The 23,769-nt window shown below is 36.4% G+C and overlaps 1 protein-coding gene across 4 annotated transcripts in view; it reads right to left on the reverse strand.

Annotated features, from left to right (window-relative positions):
- The window catches only part of TBC1D5 (TBC1 domain family member 5), a 293,172-nt gene that overhangs the window by 144,693 nt on the left and 124,710 nt on the right, over positions 1-23,769 (reverse strand). For all 4 annotated transcript variants that reach the window (XM_072328750.1, XM_072328747.1, XM_072328749.1 and 1 more), the window contains exon 5: positions 4,590-4,656. In XM_072328750.1, coding sequence (XP_072184851.1) covers positions 4,590-4,656 — 67 coding nt within the window. The remainder of the gene's footprint in view (positions 1-4,589; positions 4,657-23,769) is intronic.

The following is a 23,769-nucleotide window of genomic DNA, read 5'->3' on the forward strand; positions in this document are numbered from 1 at the left end:
TTTCCTTTTCCTTTCCTTTCCTTTCCTTTCCTTTCCTTTCCTTTCTTTCCTTTCTTTCCTTTCCTTTCCTTTCCTCTTTCCTTTCCTTTCCTTTCCTTTCCTTTCCTTTCCTTTCCTTTCCTTTCCTTTCCTTTCCTTTCCATTTCTTCCTTTCTTCCTTTCCTTTTCCTTTCCTTTCCTTTCCTTTCCTTTCCTTTCTCTTTCCTTTCCTTTCCTTTCCTTTCCTTTCCTTTCCTTTCCTTTCCTTTCCTTTCCTTTCCTTTCCTTTTTCCTTTCCTTTCCTTTCCTTTCCTTTCCTTTCCTTTCCTTTCCTTTCCTTTCCTTTCCTTTCCTTTCCTTTCCTTTCCTTTCCTTTCCTTTCCTTTCCTTTCCTTTCCTTTTCCTTTCCTTTCCTTTTCCTTTCCTTTCCTTTCCTTTCCTTTCCTTTCCTTTCCTTTCCTTTTTCCTTTCCTTTCCTTTTTCTTTCCTTTCCTTTCCTTCCTTTTTCTAATACTGAAATTCAAATTTTGATAACCTAGTTCTAGGAAAGAGTTTCCATAGCATCTTATTAGTAAGACATCTTCTCAAGAGTACAAACTTTTCCATCAAAACCTGAAGACCAATTAGAAAATTTTCTGTGAGCTGTCAGGATGCATTCAAACTTGCAGAATATTTAGAAATATGTGTCACTCACACACACTTTTCACTTACATTACTTAGAAACTTTATGACCTGGAGGGAAATGCTTACTATCTGAACATAAGCAGCATTAAATCTGGTGCCGTGACCAACACAAGCAAGATCCACACCATCTAAGATGACAACACCATATTAAAAAGTCTCTCTTCCCTAAACAAACTGAAAAAACTTAAAAAAGCTTTAGCAGTGAAAATATCTCATAGAATTTGCATCTGCTGGCCTTTTGCAATCGTGACATCTATCAAGATCCACAGAAGGCTTTGTCTCTTTTACAGCAAAATCCGCTAGCCAATTTCTTTTAAGTAGAGTAGACTGAAACTCATTGGATAAACAAGACTATCATCAGTTTTATCAACTGAGTAATTTACTGAAACAATATTCGTTGACAGTTAAATCAAAATCTCTAATGAGTCCTTAAAGAAATAACATACATTTACAATCGTTAACTTTCAAGGTAGTTTAAGATTCACTTTTAATCTTTCATAAAGTATTAGCTGCTCATTTTTACGTAACATGCAGCTCAGAATTGTAACTATCAATACAATATTTAACTCAACCAGCAAATTTACAGCCGGTCTCATAGTATGATGGCAGTTACTTGCCACTGATCAGGAAACATTCATTTCAGAACTTAAACACTGTAAAATTACTTAAAAATGGTGCTAGCCTGGTAACTTTTAAAAGCTAGATGTTTCTTTTATATATATATATATATGTGTGTGTGTGCGTACACATATACATACTGTACTATCTTGCTCTATCATCTTGCCTCTAATTGCAACAATAATACTCTGGCAGTGATATATGGGGCTGCTTTTAAAATGTTAATTGACTTCAGCTTTGTAAGTTGTGTTGTAATGTTCTCTGACAGAATATGATTATTTTCCAGTGGAATTCATCATCAACGTTTTGTTTATTTATTATATTCACTTTGGACTAAGGAATATGGAGATACAACAGCCAGTTTTATCCTCCACTTATTTGTGGAGCATTAAAGATGGTTTAGAACACTTGAATAAGTTTAGAGCACTGTAAGAACTGTATTAATCATGTCTTTAATAACAAGGCATAAAATCCAAAAAGTATTGAAAAGATACATGCATAAGATCCATAAGCATAGATGTGTAAGTCCTGAGACTGACAGGTAAGTGTTAAACATCAAATTCTCCAGCACTGGAATAATTGCCCAATAGCTATCTGACTGGAGATGCTGCATAGTGTACAGTCTGAGTGTCTTATGTCTGATCAATCCACGGGATTCTGCACTGATAGTGTCTTGGGTTGCACAGCCTCCAACAGTAAATCACAGACTGACCCAACTGGAGGATTTGCTATGGTTCAGGCTGACCAAAGGAAATAATGTCAGTGGTTGGAACTTCATGATCCTTGAGGTCCCTTCCAACCCAGGTCATTCTGTGATTCATTCTGTGATAATGCCAATCTCCATCCAACCACTTACTGCAAGCTGTATGTTTTAGTGGCTGGTACTGGTACCAGCTCAGACTTTCCTCAGGATAACGCCATGAACTAAATCACCACAAAACTCACCGCAGATGGGCTCATTCAGTCCCATGGACCATCTCAATTACAGGTGAACACTAGGGGTAGGATGGGAGGGTTTGGGTTCCAGACCCACAGTTCATGGAACCAAAGCCTATCTGCATCTGGCTTCTTCCCCAAACTTAACTTTGGCAGGCACAAAAGCTGCCCTCTGGAGTTAACAGCTTTCAGATATGTGTGTCCTGGAATTAATGGAAGAGAAGAGCTCTCAACCTTTTCCATTTGTTGATCTGGCTAAATTCTGTTTTGCCTTCTTTTGAGAGGCTGCTTCATGGCCTGTTGACGTTTAACATCATCAGGCACACAGTCACTCGCTCATTCCACCCCACAGAGATGGGGGAAGGAACTGGAAAGATAAACAGAGAAAACACTTGGGTTGAAATAAAGACAGCTTAATAAGTAAAGCAAAAGCTGTGCCTGCAAGGAAAGAAAATATGGAATTCATTCACTTCTTCCCATCGGCAGGCAGATGTTCAGCCATTTCCAGGAAAGCAGGGTTTCATCTCATCTAATGGTTACTTGGGAAGATAAACACTGTAACTGCGAATGTCCTCGCCTTTTCCTCTTTTCTCCCAGTTTTATCGTTCAGTATGATGCCATATGGTGTGAAATATCCCTTTGGTCAGCTTGGGTCAGCTGTCCTGGCCTTGCACACTCCCAGATCCTCACGCACGTGTAGATCCTTGCTGGCAGGGCAGCATGAGAAACAGAAAAGTCCTTGGCTCTGTGTAAGCACTGCTCAACAACAACTAAAACATCCCAGTGTAATCAACACTGTTTTCATCACAAATCCAGAACATAGCAGTGTTCGAGCCATAAAAAAATTTAACTCTCTCTTAGTCAAAACCAGCACACGGTAGCTGTATCTGCATAGGCTTTTGATCTGAAGAGCATGGAAATTATTGTAAGTGGTATTTTTGAACTCACCTTTTAAATTAAACTGTATGTTACATAAGTTAGTGAACACAAATGCAACACAAAACTGATTAAGGCACAATCCTGAAATGGATCTGCTAACACAGTATTCTTAAAATGAATGTCCTAACTGTACTCAAAGGGTATTTTATCATACAAAGTAGGTTTCATCAGAACATAAAACAGAATCATGGACTTACTAACATGCAGAAAATTATAAGGACTTGGTTCCACTGGCCAAACGCATCCCTGCAGGCACATCCTATTTTCTAACCTTGCTCTCAGCTCAGAAGATTTCTCAGGGTGTCTGAACTGCAGCAAGCTCTTCGCTGTACCATCTAGGTCATCACGAGAAGTCTTTCTTTTTAGCATCCTCAGGGAAAGGCTGCTTTCTCCCTGCTTTTGTCAGCAATCTGTCACCAGTCTGCAACAAGTTCTCCACTTGTGTCCCCACTGGTCAGCCCAATCTGAGGGCTGCTCATATTGAGCACAGCTTGCTAGCCAAGAAGCATGCTATACTCCTACCTAGACATAGCTAGAACAAGGCAAACAGGCAGGTTCCTCCTGCCTGCCCCATCCCTTTGAAGTACAGGCTACAGCAGACTACAAACAGGGAAAGAAATAGATGCCATTCATCACAGATTACTTCACTGAATACAAAATAATCTGATGGTAGACTTGTTTTATTTTCCCATACTTAAGCATTGAAATCAGATGCAGTAATTCTAGTTAGCACAAATCTTACTATTAATTATCAGTCACAAGGACAAAGATTTAGCATTTGTAGCAGAGGCAGTATTTTGCTGGCTGAAAGACGAAACAACAGATCTGCCAATTACCTTGTTTTGCTTTCAGCTACAAGACATCCTCTGGTATTTACCCAAGCAAGACTCAAGCTTACTGACAGTGCTGTGCAAAGCTGCTCAGTACTATGCCTCTTTAGCTGGCATTTACTACAAACAGAATTGAAATATTAGTCTCAGAATTTAAGAAATCCCGTGGTTTTGTTTTATATTTTAATTGCAGTAACTAAGAAATAGAGTTCCTTGTTGCCCACAAATGCAGTTATTTTTGAGACAATCAGAAAGGTGACCCTGATCAGTTAAAAATTTCGACATTTAGCTTCTATTAACTTAGGTGAGAATTTCCACTTTACTGCATACCTTAGGGAAAAAAAATTATTTAGGCTTTCAGATGTTCAAAACTTTCCTCAGTTGAATGTTTTGAAAACTTGTCTTAAAAGAAAATAATCTAGAAAACAAGTTTTTCAGATCATTCTTAATTAAATCCTTAATCTTCAGTCTACTAAGTGCTGCAGTATAGGTTGTACAATAGTCTTGAAAAATACAGACCTGTTCTTTTGCTTTAAAAAGGTTGTGTTGCTTATTATATTCAAACTTATTAAAACTAGAAAATTAATATCAAAATTTACAAACCTGTAAGAAACAAATGTTCCAGCAGAATCTGAGGTGTGCTGTGTGCTTCCATTCTCATTTGATCCTCCTAATACAAAATAGAAGTGAGAAGCCTTTGTTATAACACAGACCATGATAATAAATAATACAATAAGTGTTACAATTGATTTTACTGCACATGTTAATTTTAGTTTATGACAAAACTTACTTAGTCAAGGCGCAGTTTTGCACCTTCAAATTCTTACAGCTGGCAACAGAAATAACTAGCCAGTATGTTCAATTTGGAGCCTGACTGTTCTGGCAATCTAAGACTTAATATTACTGCAAGTTTCACTCGAGGCCCTTCTCAAGTTACTAAACACAATTTTACTAGAATAAAGCCAAAGAGCTATACCATATAAATAGATGACTATGATTTTACAAAGAATGTAAAAGTTCATCTATATTGTGAAAAATGTTGAGCTGACTGTGTAACAGCAGTACTTTTTTTTTTTTCATAGCAGATGTTCAAAGTTTCTCTGAAATTACCTAAGTAATATGTCTGTAAAACATCTGGTTTTATGTCTTGAGATATAAAAGCATACATAGAAAAGTGAAGCTGAGAGATAGCAAGCACTAGGAATCCTTTCTCCCTGTGATAAGTGCTTCTACTGAAGGATTATTAAAAGTCAGAAGAAATCTTCCATTTTTCAAATAAAATTTATTCATGCCCTGTTTTATACTATTTACTATTGCATAACTTGTCATGCAGCTTAATAATTCTTCTGTGTCCTTGTATATTTCCTTAATGCATTTATAGATAGCATCAGGCACCTTTACAGACTCTGTTCTGCTTATCGATACCAAGTTCTTTCAGTCTTTTTCTTCAAAGCAAAATGCCCGGATACAGTAAGACATTGCATTTCTATCAGATCAAACTGCAAAACAATCAGCTGCAAGTCCAGGAAGAGAACTGCATTCAGTGTCATGCTTCTGTTTGCAGATGAGGCAGATACTTGAGTGGCGATATTAATAAAAGCCATTAAGAACCATCACAAGAACTGGAAATGACTCTTGTTTCACCTCTCCTAAATCTTTGGAGAGTGACAGAACTTAGTGGATAAAGTCAAATTAGATTCATAAGAAAAGATGGAAAGAAAAGCATCCGGTCCCTTTTCTCAGGTGACAAGTGATGAAACACAATAAAATGGTCTCAGGTTGCACCACGGGAGATTTACACTGGATCTTAGGAAGAATTTCTTCAGAGAGGGGGTTGGAAGATGCTGGCCAGTGAATCCCCATCCCTGGAGGCACTTGAGAGATACGTGGATGTGCAACTAATTTTCAGTGATGAGACTTGTTAGGTCAGGTTGATAGTTTGACCTTCTCAGCCTATGAAAATGACTGTCACACTTCTCTTTATGCTTATGGCCTTGGCAAAGAATGCAGTGTGCAGAGATGGCACTTATTGTGGCAAATTTCCCATAAAAACAGTAAGTTGTGAAAATCAAAATTACTCACTTTTTTTTTTTTTTTTTTTTTTTTGGATGAGTGACTTTGAAAATCTAAGTAAAAACCCTCATGCCATGAAAATATGTCCCTCCAAAAGAACGCGTCCCCAGTGAAATCTCAGATATTTCTGTATTTTAGTGGCAGGGTTGTGTGAAAGTGTTTGTTTGTTTAAGTGTGAAATAGAAAATGATTACTCGGATCCAGATTTATAATTAGTAATTCAAGAGTGACCATTCAGAAACTTAACACCTAGCATTTTAAAAAGTATGAAATGCCAATTCCTCCCTTCACTCTTCACTCATTTTGAATGAGCAAGTGGTTGGAAAAAAAAACCACCTTCTTCACTACTGCTACAAAACATACTGCTACGTTGAGAAAAGAAGGAAATATTTCATGACATGAGGTCCAGAAGAGAAACAGAGAAGAGACTGGGAAATTCACCTATGGAACTGGTAAGAACACACATGTTTACTTCTGGGAGTTTGGCTACATTCTCGTGCTCCAGTATCCAGATTGTAGATCTGGGAGGTTCAAAATTAAAACGGGAAAAATCAGACTGAAAAGGAAACTCATTCACGATGCTATGTTTATACACTGAAAAAGGTCTTTTGTAATTGCTATAGGAATGGCAAGAAGGTCTTCTTCCTATGTGGAGTACTATCTAAAAAGAATCATCTTTCTGCTATAGCATTTGTCCTGCCCAAAGGATCAACTGGACTCCATGAAGAAAAGTGGACTTTCAGTAAAAATATTTTCTTTCATCAGGACACAACAAGGAAAATTTGGTAGGATCTGGGGTCTGATACATCCACTAAAACTTAGAGGACATGCCTGTAGTCAGCTGTCCTTCACAAACAACTCTACATGTATCCTTCTTTATTCTGAAACATTCTTTCAGAAAAAAACAAAAACAAAAACAAACAAACAAAAAACCCCAACCAATAATTTCCCTTCTGTAAAAAACCACTGCAATACTTCAGCATTCTTACTTGTACACTTGCTGTTAATAAATATCATTCATGCAAGTTAGGTTTTTTTTTGTTTGTTTGTTTGTTTTCTGAGAACCACATTTACTGCTCCATTCTATCATTAGCAGCATCTATCAAAAATGTCCCAGACTATGTAATCCCAGAGCTCTCAGAAACACAAATTAGTAAATTGGCCTCTTTTTTTTTTCCCCCTTATTCCATCCCCTTTAATACAAATATTTATGTTAATAATATCTTGAAAGACATTCAATGCCTTTTGTTAAAACTGCTAAAAATGATAATGAGAAGTGGAAAGCACTCATTAACTTAAAAAGATTTCTTAAACTTCACCTACTGTTATCTAAAAGGCTTTCCAGCAAATCCTGGTAAACTTTCACAGTCAAAATCTAATGAGAACAATTGGGCACATATTTCACTAACTAATGACAATAAACTGTGGGAGTCCATGCCCTAGATCACTTCTCCTCAGGAAAGTTCCAGTTAGCCTCATGTTTGAAAGGCATGGTGGACTCCCAGTGGAATACAGAGGTTACTTGCATCTACAGTGATACTGATACAACTTTCTAGTAAAATTAGAGTATATACTTAAGAGTTATGAATATAAGATTCATGATACTCATGACTGAATCTGTGGTCTCCTTTAGAAATGTTAATTGATTCTGGACCATACTAATCTTTAGATCCCGAGCCTCAAAAATGGGAAAGGCTCCACTGAAGAAAAACAAAGATGCTCTACCAACCCCTTCTCGAACATCCCAAGAAGGATTCTGAACTTCAAATGCAATAGTTGGAGAAAGCAAGCAAACAAACAAACAAACAAGAACAACAAACCCCAACAAATGAAAGAAAAGCTTTGTTAAGGTGCTGTGCGTATCTTGCACTTCTGGCAATAAGAAGCATTGCAGAGCCCCTCATTTTGAGAGCAGGAAGAGGCGCTGGGTACACAGCAGGAACAGTGAGCACCTTATGCTTATACTAGTGCTCAGGAAAAGCATGTGAAGAACCAAGTGGGGATCACAGGTTGTTCGATCATCTCCTTCAATAAGGAAGCAGCTCTGAGAACAGCAGTCTTACATGAGATGCAAAAATCCAGTATAGGACTTCTCCAGGTCCTGAAGACCAGGGAGACAGATAACAACCAGTCAGAGGTCTAAGACAAGAAGCTTAACTGAAATTTACTCAACTGAAATACTTTTAACATTTAAAATAGAATTGGAATCCAAAATCTTGTGTTTTCAAAGAACATTTTGATATGAAAAAAATGTCTTCTCTCTACATGCATATATGTGTACACACATACTTGACTACTTGTGGGTACACAGAATGTTTCTATTTATATAGCAATAAACTATTTACTAATCTTATGTCAACTATGAAAGGGCTTTATGGCTGTCAGCTTAGGAATTGGTGATAAAAGTGATCCCACTTAGGAAATCAAACTATGCGTTCCCCTGCTCACAAGCATCAAAATGGATATAGATCTCTTTGCAGACATTTTTGTGCTATGCTTAATATTTCCTTTGTATTCTAATCTAAGGTCTTCTTTAAAAATGGTATTTAACAATTGTGAAAATTCAAGTTTGAGTTGATATAAAACACCCAATCATTAATGTGGTGTTTTATGATTAAAGACAGGGAAAATTTTAACACAAATAAATGCTTGCAGTCTAAGGTTGTCAGTTCTTACAACACGACTTCCAAATTCCGTGCTATATTCATTTTCAGATATTTAAAGCTTAATAATTTAATGATTTATCCAATTTTAATTTATACTTTCAAAACCACTTTGAACAATCTGAGGTGCCACTGGAGATCATAACAGTGGTCCTGGTTAAGTCAAATAATAATTATAGCACTTTCACTTTAAAGATGAGATTATTTTTAATTATTGAGTGAAGTACTTGAGGTACCATACTTATATAATTACGCTACTCATTAAATGGTTATTGAAAGCTGAAATGTAATTTTAATGACAGCTACCTATTTTTCTTTGCACACTTTATAGATGACAGATCAGTCAGGAATTCTACTTTGCTCAAAAAATCCTTGCAGCTGCACTGCTTCTTTTTCAGGTGCAAAACAATTAAGCTGGGCTTATTTTAAAACTTTCAACATTTTATTTTATTTATTTTTTTTTCTCCCTAGATGATGTTTATATGATATATAGAAACTAGTAACAACAGAAGAATAATGTATGGGTATTTTTTACTTCTTCACAATAGCACCAAAACTCGAATCCTAATCTATACACATTTCAAGTAACATCCCTGAAAAACTAGTGACAATACAAATATGGAAGAATAATTTTAGTCAAAATGTGTTTCTCACATAATGCAAACAGAAAAAAAAAATTACTTAACAGATTGCAGACCTTTATTGTGAGTATAAAGGGGTAATCAACATACAATAAGCATTTTACTATGCATTAAAACTATATATAATGCCACGAGACTCCTTTTCCTTTTTGTAACACCAAGGTTCACAACTCTTCAAACATAAAATTCCTCCGTACTATTTACTCCACAGATACATATTCATCAAAGTGATCTGCATAAAATTTATTCTAGTATGTAGGAAGCTCTGACTATTGACAACATGGAGTTTTAGTCTCCGAAACGAGGACCTAAAGACATACGGTCTGTATTTTAATTCTTTATGCGCAGTGTCTGAAATTCAGCATAACTGCCCATTGTTCCAAAGGTCGCTATCTTCTTCTATTTAAGCCTTCCTTTTTCAGAACGAAAACCAAACAGAAGAGTAAATTTGTTTCATTAACAATATTAAAGCAAAGATTTCTGAGTTTGCTGCATGGGGAAAAGGCAATAAAGTTTTGAAGAGGGAAAAACTGCTTTGTTCCTTCAATCCCCTAGTTGAAATTAATTATAGCAAATGTTTATGAAAACATCTGTTCCATACAGTTATAAATTCTTAATTTTAGCACGGGCGATTCCAGGCTCCTCTATTATTTTGAAAGAGAGCAGTGTGACAATTGAAGGGTTTTCAAAAGAACAGATAATTTGTATTTCGACTGCACCAAATCTGCAGTTTGGAAAGTCTTCAGGATCTCTGCAGCAAAATAAATAAATAAATAAATTAAATTAAATTAAAAAAATAAAAATAAAAATACAATAAGAGTAAGATGACTGAAGCTTTCTGATCCGTGTTTACTGGATAGACCAGAACGGCAGTAGAAGAAATAAAGAAAAAGGGAACTAATCCCCAAACATAAGGTAAATTAAGATTTAGCTACATAAACTAGATCTTTAAAAAGTGAAATGTAGCAGAGCTATTGATTTCTCTGTTCCGTCTTTTGATAGCTTTCCTGGCAATAGAGGAGAGACGCACACGGCGCTGCTGCATGGCGTCAACAGAGGGTGCTGCAGAGTTTAGGATGATTCCGTCTCTGCTGAACTCTGGAGCTCAATCGGTTGTACAACAAACCCTGCACAGCAGCGATCTCTCGGACTTTTTACATAACACCCCTGCAACTACAGTGTTAAATTCAATTTGCACCAAATAAGCTTTTAAAATGATTAAATGGAGCAAGCTTGAAGCGGTGTACACAAACTGAAAATAACGCCTTCAGCTAAAGAATAAAGTGCACTGCACTTCTGATATTTATAAAATAATTATTAGGTTGGAAAGTTGAAGAACGTTTCAGACTGAGAAAGTTCCTGAAGTTTTCCAAAACAAATATAATGCAATTTCGAGAGCAGCCTTTCAGGTGCAAACTTGACTCTCTGCCCCTTGTTTCAAGTTCATTTAGCAGTACGTACGGACTTCTAAATACGCACAGTGCCTGCTACAGATAATTTTTTTGGTAGCATTTCATTCTAATTACTGTGCCCTAAAATATTTGCTAGGATTTGAATAAAGAAATGACACGCTGTGCTAGTTAGCAGATCTTGCTGATAATCAGCTGCAGGACCTTAAGATTAGAAATACAGACGTCTTACACGGGGTGAAATATTTCATTTGATTACCCATATAAGTAGGAAAAAAATACACTAAGCATTAACGGTGTTTTTTTCCTCTCCAATCTTATGCAAGTTAGAAAAGGAACACAAACATAAAACACAATGGAGTACCCGTGCATATGCTAATTTTGCAGTAGTGAAAGCTGGTGACATTTGAAAGTAAGCACGCAAGGCTGACACAAAGGTGCAAAATCAAAGCCTGTTTTAGCCCTACAGCGGAGCTGTTGAACAATATGATAGTCAGACACACTGGTTTGCCGTTACGAACAAAAACTTACAGAGATAAGAGTATCTTGTATTGCACGTTGCTCTAGCCCAGTCAGTTCTGGTGTCCCTGGGATTGCTGATTTACGATTTATGACAATCAAGTGGCATCTACTATGATCTTTGCATATCAAATCACAATTGTGTATGTGTATACGCTTACACAAGTGAACTTTGTGTAGTCTCCAGGCAAAAGCTCCGTCTGAAATAATTTTATCGATGCACTTCAGTTCAAATGAAGACATACAAAAATAAGAGGGTAACCATTTTAAATGAAACTGATTCTGACAACAGCCCAGTCGTTAGGTTAGCCTCCACGTTTATATACCACTTTTTCAAATGCAAAGTGTGTGTGTGTGAAAAAGAGTGGATGGGAAAGCATATGTAAAACCCCAGTGGACTGATTTCAAAACTGGAATGTAGCATCGGTGTTTAAGGAATGTAGTCCTTTGCAGCTCAATTTAAAATAACAATAAACACATTCGAAGCACTTATTTATTACATTTGGTTTCCTGACTAAGCTTTTAAGCTTTTGTGATTACTAAAATAGGCTGAACTATCCACTGCATTCTAAACTAGAACAGTAAAATACATAGAATAAGGAATTTTACTCTAATGCCACTGAAGTAATTCGTAGGAATGCCTGATAAGAGTTGTCAGGTGATTGTTAAGTACTAATACCTTAAATAATTTACACCCAGAGGTTCTTTAACATAATCTCTTTAAGCATAATGTGAAGGGCAAATTTAAGTGTGATACAAACTCTTCAGGAAACGCATGTAGCTGGGAAAAAGAGCTTACTTCCCATTCAATAGGAAATACACAATACTAGCTTATATAAGCAAATGCAACTTCCACGGCAGTCAATAAGCATTTAGCCCAGTAATGCCTGGACTGAATTTGTTACCAGCAGCAATTAGACTGGTAAAAGAAAAAAAGAAAAAAGCACAGGATAAAGTAAAGCATGATTCTGCTTTTTTTTTCAGTCTTTTGTTTTTCACAGTGCACCTGTCCTTGGTCTAAGTGCATATTATGCCCAATTCTGTTCACAGGCTCTGTACAGCAGTCCGTATCCGCTACTTAATGTTGCTGATCATTTACAATCTATAACTCAAACAAGCTCCTAGGTCATCATCAAATGTGACAAACATTATAACGCAGTGTGGTTGAAGTGGATGCCTTAATAAATAATATAAATGTCTAACTTCAATAAATTCTTTATGAGCATATACTGATAACAAAATAGCAAACAGCAGATCTAGCAAAACAGACGATAGAGCAATATATACAAGTAGGGACAAACACCACAATTAGAGTTTGCACAGAAAGAAAAACATTAGAAGCAGTCTGGAATCATCGCTAGGAACTTATATTCCATGATATATAAATGCCGAGTGACTTATCACTTGCATCCAGAAGAATTTAGCTAATTTTAACTTATAAACAGCCTAAAAGGCCTTTGAGCTATAAATTGCAATAATCTAAAGATGGCAAGAGGCAATAAACATGAGTTAATGACTCAGCATCCTCCTGAGATAGCACTGGTCATACAGCTTTGCTTAATCTTAGACATGCACAATCAGTGTAAAAAGGTGGTCTCCAGAGACCATTTATACTGACAATAAGAAAAACATACCACCTCTTTATATGTTTGAAGGTTACTACTGTCCTTAATTTACTTCAATTACATCCTATTTTTAACCACATTTGTATCTTATAGATAGATGTAATCCTTCTGTTTAGGTTAATAAGTTATATGCAAGCATAGTTTGATTTTCATATTCAAAAGTAATAATGCATAATCCATTGAGTCAAGGAAAAAAACAGCTGAAAAAGATGGAGTAGAAGTTTCCAAACACTGCTGTTTTGCCAAGATTAAATGATAGTGTAAGACAAACGAGAAGGGATTAAGTGCTCTTTTATTGAAACAGAATTGCCCTTTCAACCAGAAGCCAGCTTTTCATCTGAAAAGAATACGTTTATCAGGAGGAAAGCCAGCCTGGCTAGGAAGCCACATGGCAGTGACATGAAGCCTCACCTCCTGCACTTGGCCAGGGGCTTATGTGATGAACAGGACTGGAGGTTAAAAAAAGAACGGGAATAATTCTTCCTGCCTTCTCTTCAGCTTCCTATTAAAGGAAGCTATATTAAAGCAGCTTGGAAAATTCAGGTATATAAGGAACAACAACCAGGTTAGCTGCCTAACATCCATGGACAGGCTGGCTATATCCCCAGGAGTCAGCATCTCAGCTTTTGGTTTCAGCTCTGAGGAAGAGAAAACAGATCTGAAACTTGACATTAGGAAGTTGTCACAGAGACGCAGGCAATGCGTTAAGATTTCTCAAACACTGTGATCTTACAAGTACTCCATAGGAGATGGGGAAAGGCCCATGGTGGAAAGATACAGCTCCTGAGACTTCCAGAGCCACACGGAGGCACTGCTCTGCTGCTTTCTTCCTAACACAGCTCCATTTTGCACTACTGGAAGTGGCAGGAGGGCTTTAGGACATTGATACCAGCTGTTGCTTCCTTCTCAAAGCTCTCACGCAATTGCTTCAGTCACTTCAGTAGGCCCAGCAGGTGAACATGGGTTTCTTACACACACACAAACAACAGTAAAGATATTACCAATGGTTTATTCAACTTGGAAATTCGTTTGATTTTTGCTTCCTCTACCTATCATTTATAACAGAATAGAAAGCACATTTTTTGGAAACCTATCATGCAAATGATTTTGAAGAAGTGACTCTTTAATCTTTAGTCAAAGTTTAAAGTTATGTGGGTAAAACTTAAAGGAGATATTCCATCAATAACAAACAGTAGATATAAGGCATTTGTAGTCTGCAGGAAAAAAATAAAAATAAATAAAAAATTAAATTGCTATGATACCTTCACCCTATCATAGCATCAGTATGTGGCACGCTTGAGAAAAATGGTCTGAAGCAAGCCAACAACCTGCAGACAAACAATGCTGCCTCATAGTCTTAAATATATAACCCTGAAGGGGACATTCCTGCTGTGACTGGAACAGCCCTTAGCCCGAACAAGTCAACGTAGGAGGAACCTGCACCTGAGCCTAAAACCAACTAGCTTTGTATAATGTGGCTGTATAAGATGATGTCAGGAAGCTCTTGGTTCCTAATATGAGGCTGTCTAATTAAGGTTGCGAATTCTCTGAATACATTATGTATCCAGTAGACCCATACCTCAGAGGACCCTGAAATGGAGCAGGACTCTACATTTTTTATAAATTTTGCTGGTGGAGAAAAATGACACCGAACTGCATAAAGGAAGTACTGAGTTAGAGCTTTTAAACTGTCAAATCAAAATATGCCAAAACATAATGAAAACACTAGATGTTAATCAAAATTCTTTTAAATCATGCCTTAGTTAATTGGAGAGCACCAACTGTGTACTTTGCTGGTGCAAAAGCAGATGCATTTTGTAAATGACAGATCTGGAAAAACTTGAAAAGCAAAGATATATATGCATTAGCAGCAAGCTCTAGATGTCTAACAGATGAAAGTCCACAGCAACGTCAGAATATAAAAATACATCGAAGTGACAACCAGAATGACAAAATGTTTCTATTCACTATAATGCAGGGTAGGCTGCAGAACAATGGTCCCACTGCTACAGGTATTGAGAAAAATTCCACATAAAACTTTTCAAGGCAGAAGTATAAAATACATCATGGGACAGATTTCTGTTCTTCTTTCTTACCCTCCTGTGAGGCCAATGGCTAGGTAAAGGCCCGGGGGGGCTTCAAAATGGAACTAAGGATGCAAATGCAAGGTATTTGGAGCTACAAGCACTGCAAGACTTCAAAATTAGATCAGTAGGAGTAGATTTTTCTTGCTGACTGCAATTGTACTCAAGTTTTCTAAAAAGCTAACGATTATTTTACACGAAGATAGGATAAATGTTTAGGAGCACTCAGTTTTCCTAGATAGTCACATGAGCTCACTAAGACAGAAAACACACCACATCTAATTAGCCAAAACAATAACAGTCTGGCTGCAAAATGAACACATCACCAAGCAGAAAGGTCACACTAACTCTTTGACACTGGATTTTTTGACCAAGCACCACCTAAGGAAAATGAGAAAAGGTGTGATTCAGGTATGTAGTTCATACTACATCACAAAAGCAACAGAAGAGAGCAACAGTGCAGTCCTGAGGGACAACACATTCTAAATTAGTTTCACTTTTTCTTCAGCTTTCCCTTTCCAAATGAGGGATTCGGTGGTTACGTGCTATCCTGGATAACAGAGCAGGTACCTTTCTGTCCAACCACAGAGACAAGAAGCTCTCATCCAAAAACTGACTCTTAATCATAAAGCCTCATGTTCTCATCATAGTTGACATTGTTACTTCCAAATGTCCAGAAAGCAGAGACCTCAACTGATGTGAAAGCAACAAGTCACTCAGGTATATCCACAGGGTCTTTAGACTCAGAAGATAGAGTGCAGAATTTACACAGTGAGCATCAAATTCAAGACAATTGTTGTCTTACCTGAGCTGTACAGACGTTGTCTGAAAGTACTACACACCATGACTGCAGGTTGTAAGACAGAGTAAGAAAGGATGTATGTCTGAGTAAGTTTTCCATTTCCTCATTGGAATGACAGCGAATAAAGAAGACGAAAATTACAGCATGTGAATACTAGTGTAATTACTGAATAGTTCCCCACATAATTATGCAAAACAGATCTATCCATAAGTTAATGTAGCCATTTTCTTTTTTAAACAGAATTTTCATGCCATCCGTCAGTCACTCCAAAACACAAACCTTAGATGACTTCAGCACACAGAATGTACTCATTTGGTCTGTAATATAAGCAACGCATGTGAGTAGAAATAAAGGTTTAATGAAACAAAATAACATACTCCACTAGGGAAAACACATTTCGCCCAAAGAAAAACCTAATGTAAATAAGTGGGGACTTGACTATTTGATAAATACAGCCCCAAAGGTTATATGTTTACTGAAAGAATATAAATATTGTAGGTGATGTAGATTTTTCTTATTTGACTAAAACATTAATTGCTTTCTAAATACAATAATATTCTTTCCCTTCAAACTGTGAGGTCTCCTTTCTTTTACTGCAACATGTAACCAATTACCTAAGAAAAATGTTTACATTAATCACAGTGACTCTATATTTTAGTTTTTATACCACCAATTTTATTTTTGCTTAGAACTGAACTCCCTCAGGCATTCTTTCATGCCAACCGTTAATTTCTATCAGTGATAAAGTTCCCTTAAGCTTCTTTTAACATCTACTGGACATGACCTCATAAAATTTAATGCCATTCATTAACCCCAAGCACTTAACTTTACACAGTAATGTCAGGCATCTGACTTCTCAGTACATGAGAAATCAAGTGGGAACTGTTTGAGAGATACAAATTACCAATCACTTTAGTAGTAGAAAGGATAGGAATGAACAGTGTAAAAAGGGTGGCTCAAGACTTTTGGAAATGTACAGTTTTTAAGATGCCTTCTATTTAGAACTATATAACGATTGCACAAACAGGGCAAAGCCTACAACAACGTTGTTTTGATTGTGTGTTAAATAAAATTCTGAGCTGAGGCCAAATGCAGGGTTTTTAACGCTTTCTGAAGGAGGTAGGATCTTTAGGCATGTTTTCTTGTGTGCCCAATAGCCTTCAGAAAGGAGCTCCAAAGGAGCCCAGTTGCCAGGACCACCTTGTATTATGAAAGGCAACACATTAGGAAGACTGGGGGTGAGGTAGAAGAAGCAGGCTTTTTTCAAAGTGCTTCTCTCTTCCTTCCTACAATAGCCTTGCCTAGGTTTAGTTTCAAACTGGTGGCTGTTCGTCGGATTTTGGTTATGTACCAAGAAAGATTTCCAAGGGACAGCACTGTTTTTATTTTCCCTCAGATGCACAGATGGGTGATGTCTGCTTAACTCATTTAACCATATTTCCCAGTGGCTTCACACATGTTGAGTAAAACGTGGAAAATTCTAGAGGTGAATGAAAAATACGTAGTAACAATTTTCTGGCTTCTCTTGAGCCATTCAAGGACATTCCTCATGGGGAGTGGAAACTGAATGACAGTCTGTCAAGGTCCTAAGTGTAAAAAGGGCACATTGTTAGGGGAAGAAAAAAAAAGCTAAAAAAAAAGTGTTATATTTTTTATTTCTGTTGGCTCAAGAGATATCTAGGCATCCCCTGTGAAAAAGGACAGTGCTACACAGCTAGAAACATGGTCCATCAGAGTTCCAGACAGCAATCTGCTTATTCATCTCTGTTGCACAAAATCCCTCCCTGCTACCCCCCTCCCCATGGCTGTATGCAGGACTCATTTTTTCTTGATGTCACAGCCTGTTAACGTTCTGGGTTAAGCAGTTTATGCTGTTGGAGTGTTTCTATACAAACTGCACAGGGTAGCTATAAATTGCTTCATGAGAACCCACACCGGAATCAATTCTGATGTCTCTAAGTGCTACTTTTTTATTTTTTTTTTTTTTATTATTTTTTTTTTTTTTTTATTTTTTTTCTTCTTTATTTTTAAGCAGCAAAAAGAGCCAGTTTTCGGATCTAAGCAGTAGCTCTCAAATTTACTGATTGGAACTGGAGAATATATTCCCTACTACTCCATAAATGTGAACAGCTGAAAGTCTTTTTGCTCAACCCTTGTTTCCAGAGAAAGATATATGTAAGCAAAAGACAGGTATTAGAGAACAGAGTTTTTCACATGTGAACAATGATAAACTCTGGTAGCACCCCCATCTTAAATGTCTCAGAATGACTATTTTAGCTATAAAACACAAGCAACTAAAATCTACAGTCTGTACATACCTCATAATATTGAAAATGTATTTGCATATTGCGTGCCACTGGTCTAAGATCACTTTAGCATAATTATATTATGATGTAACATCAGTGAGAGTGCATCAGTTGGAAAAGTTTCTACTGCCTAATAGCAGGGAATGGTAATAAAGCAGATGTACACCAGATCACATGACATGGCAACCAATTGGTCTATATTTGGCAAACCAAAGTATTAATGTTTTATAAACAGAAAGTATGTTACATACTCTTCTAACAATACAGATGTAAATCTCTGCACAGCATAAACACTTGAGCAGATCAAACATAAAGATACTGCTGTGATAGGTACTTTGAAGTTGTAGATAAGAGTTCAAGCTGCAAGACGCCAACAAAAATGGAAGTTTATAAAGAATCTCTGCCAGACTCTTAAACATGGCAGCACTAGAGGAACTTTCTGTGATACAAACAGTAATTACCTTCAATGCAGAAAGGAGTTGCAAAAATAAATATGCTGGTGAATATACCAAAACTCTCAGCTCTTTTTTTTTTTTTTTTTTTTTTTCTTAAATTTACAAAACAAGCTTCAGAAGTTGTATGTTCAGATCACAATCCTCAAATAATGTTTTGCTCCACTCCATCTAGTATGTAGTATTCAAATACTCATATATGTGCATGCGCATACACAAGCACTACAGTATATATACACAAACACTACAATTCAAGTGAGGGCATCTACCCTGTAGACAATTCAATCAATCTCTCAAGTGACACCCACACGTGCCTGCACACACAAAAGCAGATGTGGCATTAAGATTTACAAAGTTATTGAAACTTTTAACAAGTAAAACGCATCTTTACTTAGCTACACCAGAATGAGGAATAAAGGGGTTTACATATGTTCCAATTCTAAACCTATCAATCAAACCCATGTTATTCCTTTGGGAGCTTATTTACATGCATATTTATCAGCCTCACATGCTAATTCCCTGCTGCTTTATGCCTGCGAGGCATGTTTATGAGTCATAATTGTTGATCTCATTTGATGTATTTCACTGAAGTAAGACATTATTCAGTTATGTGGCCTAATGTCAATGAATTACGATGACCTGATCTTCGAAATGTAACTTGCTCTTTAATTTTTATTAGAGCATAACTTATTCAGAAGAAGAAATATACTAAAATGGAAGATTACAGCCTTTTGTAGTCATTTTACTTAAACATCTCATTTTTGAAACACTCCTCCCTCCCTACCTCTAGGCAAAGTTTAAAAAGTGCTATTTGTAAACATCAAATGAAAAGAATTTTGCCTGAAATTAGTCTGTATCTTTCAGAATGGGATCTTTTATATGTTTATACGTGTTTCCATTTTGTTTGAACCAGCCACAAGACAGGCTTTTGGAGCACTTATGTATGGTCTGAAAGAGGAAAAAAATCACCCAATCTGACACTCTCAAATTTTGCTTTTCATTAACTTCATTAAAACAGTAGCAAGATTTGGGCTTAATAGCAACTGGTAAGTGAGAACCACTAAAACAAGTTAACATGTCGCAAAACAGATTCATCACTTTTGGTGCAAAATGGTGCCAATTTATAAACTTCAAGGTCAAAGACTTAAAAAGAGGAAGAATTTACAAGGTGGACCAAGTTTCTTCTGGTAGTTTGGGCTGAGTCACCAAGAATGAATAAGATGGTAAGCCAGTAGGGGCTCTGGCAGGTATCTGAATATGGCATTGATACAATTCCGTTCTTGCAATGATTCACGGCAGACCTCCAGTGTCTCAACTAACCTTTCAAGTTTCAATTACACTTTACAAGTGGGATTAATAATATTTCTTAGTAATCATGCCTATTTCTGTCATGGTTTTGTGTTAACCCGTGACAATTTCCAAGGGAGATTGTGGCATGGCAGAATAAAATAAATAAAGTAAGAATGTAAATGCTGTTCTCATTACTGTAAACTCCCAAGTTGAAAAACATCAGCATTTCAGGAAATTTGACACTATATGTGCCGCTGTAGGATCCACAGTGTGAGAGGCCCCTTATGCTACAATAAACCACCACTGTACACGTAATTACGTTATTTTCAGATGTCAGCATTTTCTATCTTAAGATTCAGTACTGTTTAAAATATTTACGGTCACTTTCTTATATAAGAGCGCTGCTCTAAAAGTAATGCCTCCTATTTTATTACATTGGCCCATGGTGACAGAGGTGGATGATGGCGGTACAGCAGCAGAAGTTGAACCTTCCCACTAATATTTTGTTGCATGTTGTTGACATGTGACAGATGGCAGCTGAGGGGCAGCCAGACAGAATGGTGTCTGACATGGAAGTGCACATGAAGAAAGGTGTGGAACTAGATTCCTTCGTGTGGAAAAAATGGTACCCACTGATATTCACCAGCACTTGCTGGATGTTTATGTATGACCAAACAGTGGATGTGAGAACATTGATTTGTAGCAGAGAATTTGGTCAATCAAACAATTCTACTGTTCTCTTTGAATATGTTGCAGTTTCCACAGAAATAAATAAGAGGCATTACTCTTAGAGCTACTTTTGTATATGTATTAACAGTTGACAACTCAGCATCCTCAGAATTTTCTGTATCTTATAGTAAGCAGTTTGTCACAGTTAGAAGAATATCCAACTTAAATTCATATTTATGTATTTATTTACAAAAAAACAAAAACAAACAAACAAAAGCCAAAAAAACTGACAGTTATGAGCAAGTGTCTTTGAAATAGAAGAAAACTTGCAACTATCTTCCAAAATTTGTTGTGTCTAAAGGACTTGTATTATCAGAAAGGAATTAATTCAGAAATGAAAAATCTACTGCAGACTTTTTTCCCCTGAAGAAATTTTATTGCAGAAGCGCCATTTTTCTTCCTGCAGAAAGTAAGTAAATGAGAGAGAGTCATGGAGCTCTTAATACAGGCTCTGTACAGTATTTTTCCAAATTGGAAACTTACTTCTGATAGAATTACACTACAAAGCAACCTCTTTAAAGAAACATTCTCTTGATGAAGCAGTTACAAGAGTCTAACTTTAGTTCATGCAAATGCCAGAGCTGAAACTGTCATGTCTTCATCTTAAATCCAAATTTATAAAATATATTAATCATGCTGAAAACCATCAATTTTAATTCCAGAATACTTAAAATAAAAGTTCTGACTGGTTAGTCACAAGAATCCCAAAACAGAACTGGAATCTTCTACAGTACAATATCTGATTTACATCCCTTTTTTTCTATTCAAAGAAATAAAATAACCAAACTAATCTGCACAAGCATTATTTTTAGAATGCCAACAATTAGTGCTACAAAATTTCCCAGCAATGAAATCTCTTACTGTAGCTGATTTGGGTTGCTCAGAGAAGTTGTGGAGCGTCCTTCTATGGAGATATTCAAGACCCGTCTGGATGCCTACCTGTGTGAACTACTGCAGGGAACCTGCTTAAGCAGGACAGCTAGATTTGATCTCTCAAGGTCCCTTCCACCCTCCATGATTCTGTCATTCTGTGATAGTTTTGTGGACGTCTTGCTGTGGTAATTCAGAATGGAGTACTGTATACATTTGCAAAGCAGTATTTTCTTTTGCACTTCAAAAAGAGTGAGTAAATACTGGATCACAGAAGTTTGGAGGTGGTCCTGTTTCTCAATTTGCTTCTCTCTTCCATTAAGATAGCATTTGCTCTGGCCACCAGTCATCAAATCAAATTTGATGAAAATTCATTTGAGTGCAAAGTAGAAATGTCCACTAATGGACAGATTTATGTTCCATTGCTCCACCCTTTAAATATTTCAAATGAAAAGTAAACAAAAGCAATGACGGTGTCCTCAAATGCTATGGCTTTCACACAGAAAGTATGCATTCATCATAATGAAACTCAGATGTTTTCACATCATCAAAACCTTAGCGTCAAGTGTATTACACGAGAACTCTATTCCTTCAATTGCACTTAGCACTGAAACACCATACAGTTAATATTTCCTAAGGTTAAATCATTGATTCCATTATAAATCCAGTTTCTCAGAAGAAAAGAGTTATCACTGCCAAAAAAGCTTTATCTGCACGAAGTCTGTGTCTTTTAACTTCTAGGAAGATCAAGAATAATAACTTGTAACGGAATATCAAAATTTTAGTAGATAAATTTATCACACAGGGTACTGATAGCATTTTGGTTTTGTGGACCCATTTGCACTGAAGAGACTGGGATCTGCTCAAAAATTTGAGTGCAGACTTCCTATTGCAGTTTATATATTATTGCTTATCACTCCAGCATTCAAGCAGAAACATTTAACTACCAGCTGTTTGCACAGACTTAAGATATTTAAAAGAAGAAAATGAGAGCATTAGAGGAAGTTACTTATTTATTTATTTATTTTAAGTGGTCATTATATTTTACAGAAGTTAATTTTGATTTTCAACCTTCCCACCTAAGTTCCAATCAATATCAAAAAAATAGGTGTTCCATTTACCTCAAGAGGAGTTGCAAGGGAAACACCATGTTAACTGATTCACAAATGACACTGAGCAGTATGTCAAGCCAACACAGTATATCAATGCCCACAGTACCTAATGGCATAATGGAACAGTAAGAACAGTACGCAGTGCTTACTTTGGAAATTCTCTTAGGAAATTCTAGTATTTTGAATCTTTTTAAGGCAGAAGCTAGCAGTGTCAAGAGAGAAAATTATGATATAAAACCAAATCAACTTTGATAACTGTTTCACCATGTTAGAGCAGCATTCCTTAAATGTGTGGCAAAAACATGTTTTAATAGTAACAGTCATATGTATACATCTATACTTTGCTATGGTTTATCAAAGTTTAGAGAATAGTTTAACGTGTTTAAAAAATGTTAACATTGTTTGACTACTTATAATACTGAAAAGGTGACACTGATCTGCTTCTTTGAAAATATTTTCCATACGACAGTTACCAAAAATACTTTTAGCTGAAATTCATGAAGACCGACAGGTAGGTATTTATTGTGAATTTGTATACAAAACATGAAAATGCTGTGAGTGAACTCTGATATGTACCAAATTTATGACTTTTTTCAGTGAATTACCTACCTGACTCAAAGGAAGCATGAAATAAAGAACAGCACGGTCACTGAAGTAGCTCTCTGAACCTTGAATGATCTGGGTTCATTTTCTGAACCTGACTTCATGTATGAATCAGGCCTATCATTCTGCCTGTTTCAGGTTTCTCTGAAAATATATTCTCCGCATGAGAGTATAGAGTGTTATTATTATACATGTGGATATGATAATTAATTTTTTAGCTTCTCTGGTATGAAATGGCTTCTAACAAGATCAAATAAGTATAGAGGTGCAAAAGAAAACCTAAAATTCCACTGCCCTTCATAAACAGATCAAGCTATGGGGCATAAATTGCATCATAAGATTGTGTGATTGTCACAAATAGTAAAAATAAATCTATTTTGCTATATCCTTTTGTGTCATCAGTGCTGCACTTGAAATGTTATAGTCACATGATTACTGATGCAGTGACCTAAACTTCTGATATGATGAAACACCCAAACAGGGGTACTCATGAATAACTAAAACATGTTCTAGACTCTGACAGAAGTGTTCAATCTGTTTTTTTTTGTTTGTTTGTCTTTTGTTTTTTTTTTTTCCCCCCAGAGAATGTGTGTGTAGATACAAAT

Source organism: Excalfactoria chinensis, chromosome 2, assembly GCF_039878825.1.
Source record: "Excalfactoria chinensis isolate bCotChi1 chromosome 2, bCotChi1.hap2, whole genome shotgun sequence".
In the NCBI taxonomy this organism is placed as follows: domain Eukaryota; kingdom Metazoa; phylum Chordata; class Aves; order Galliformes; family Phasianidae; genus Excalfactoria; species Excalfactoria chinensis.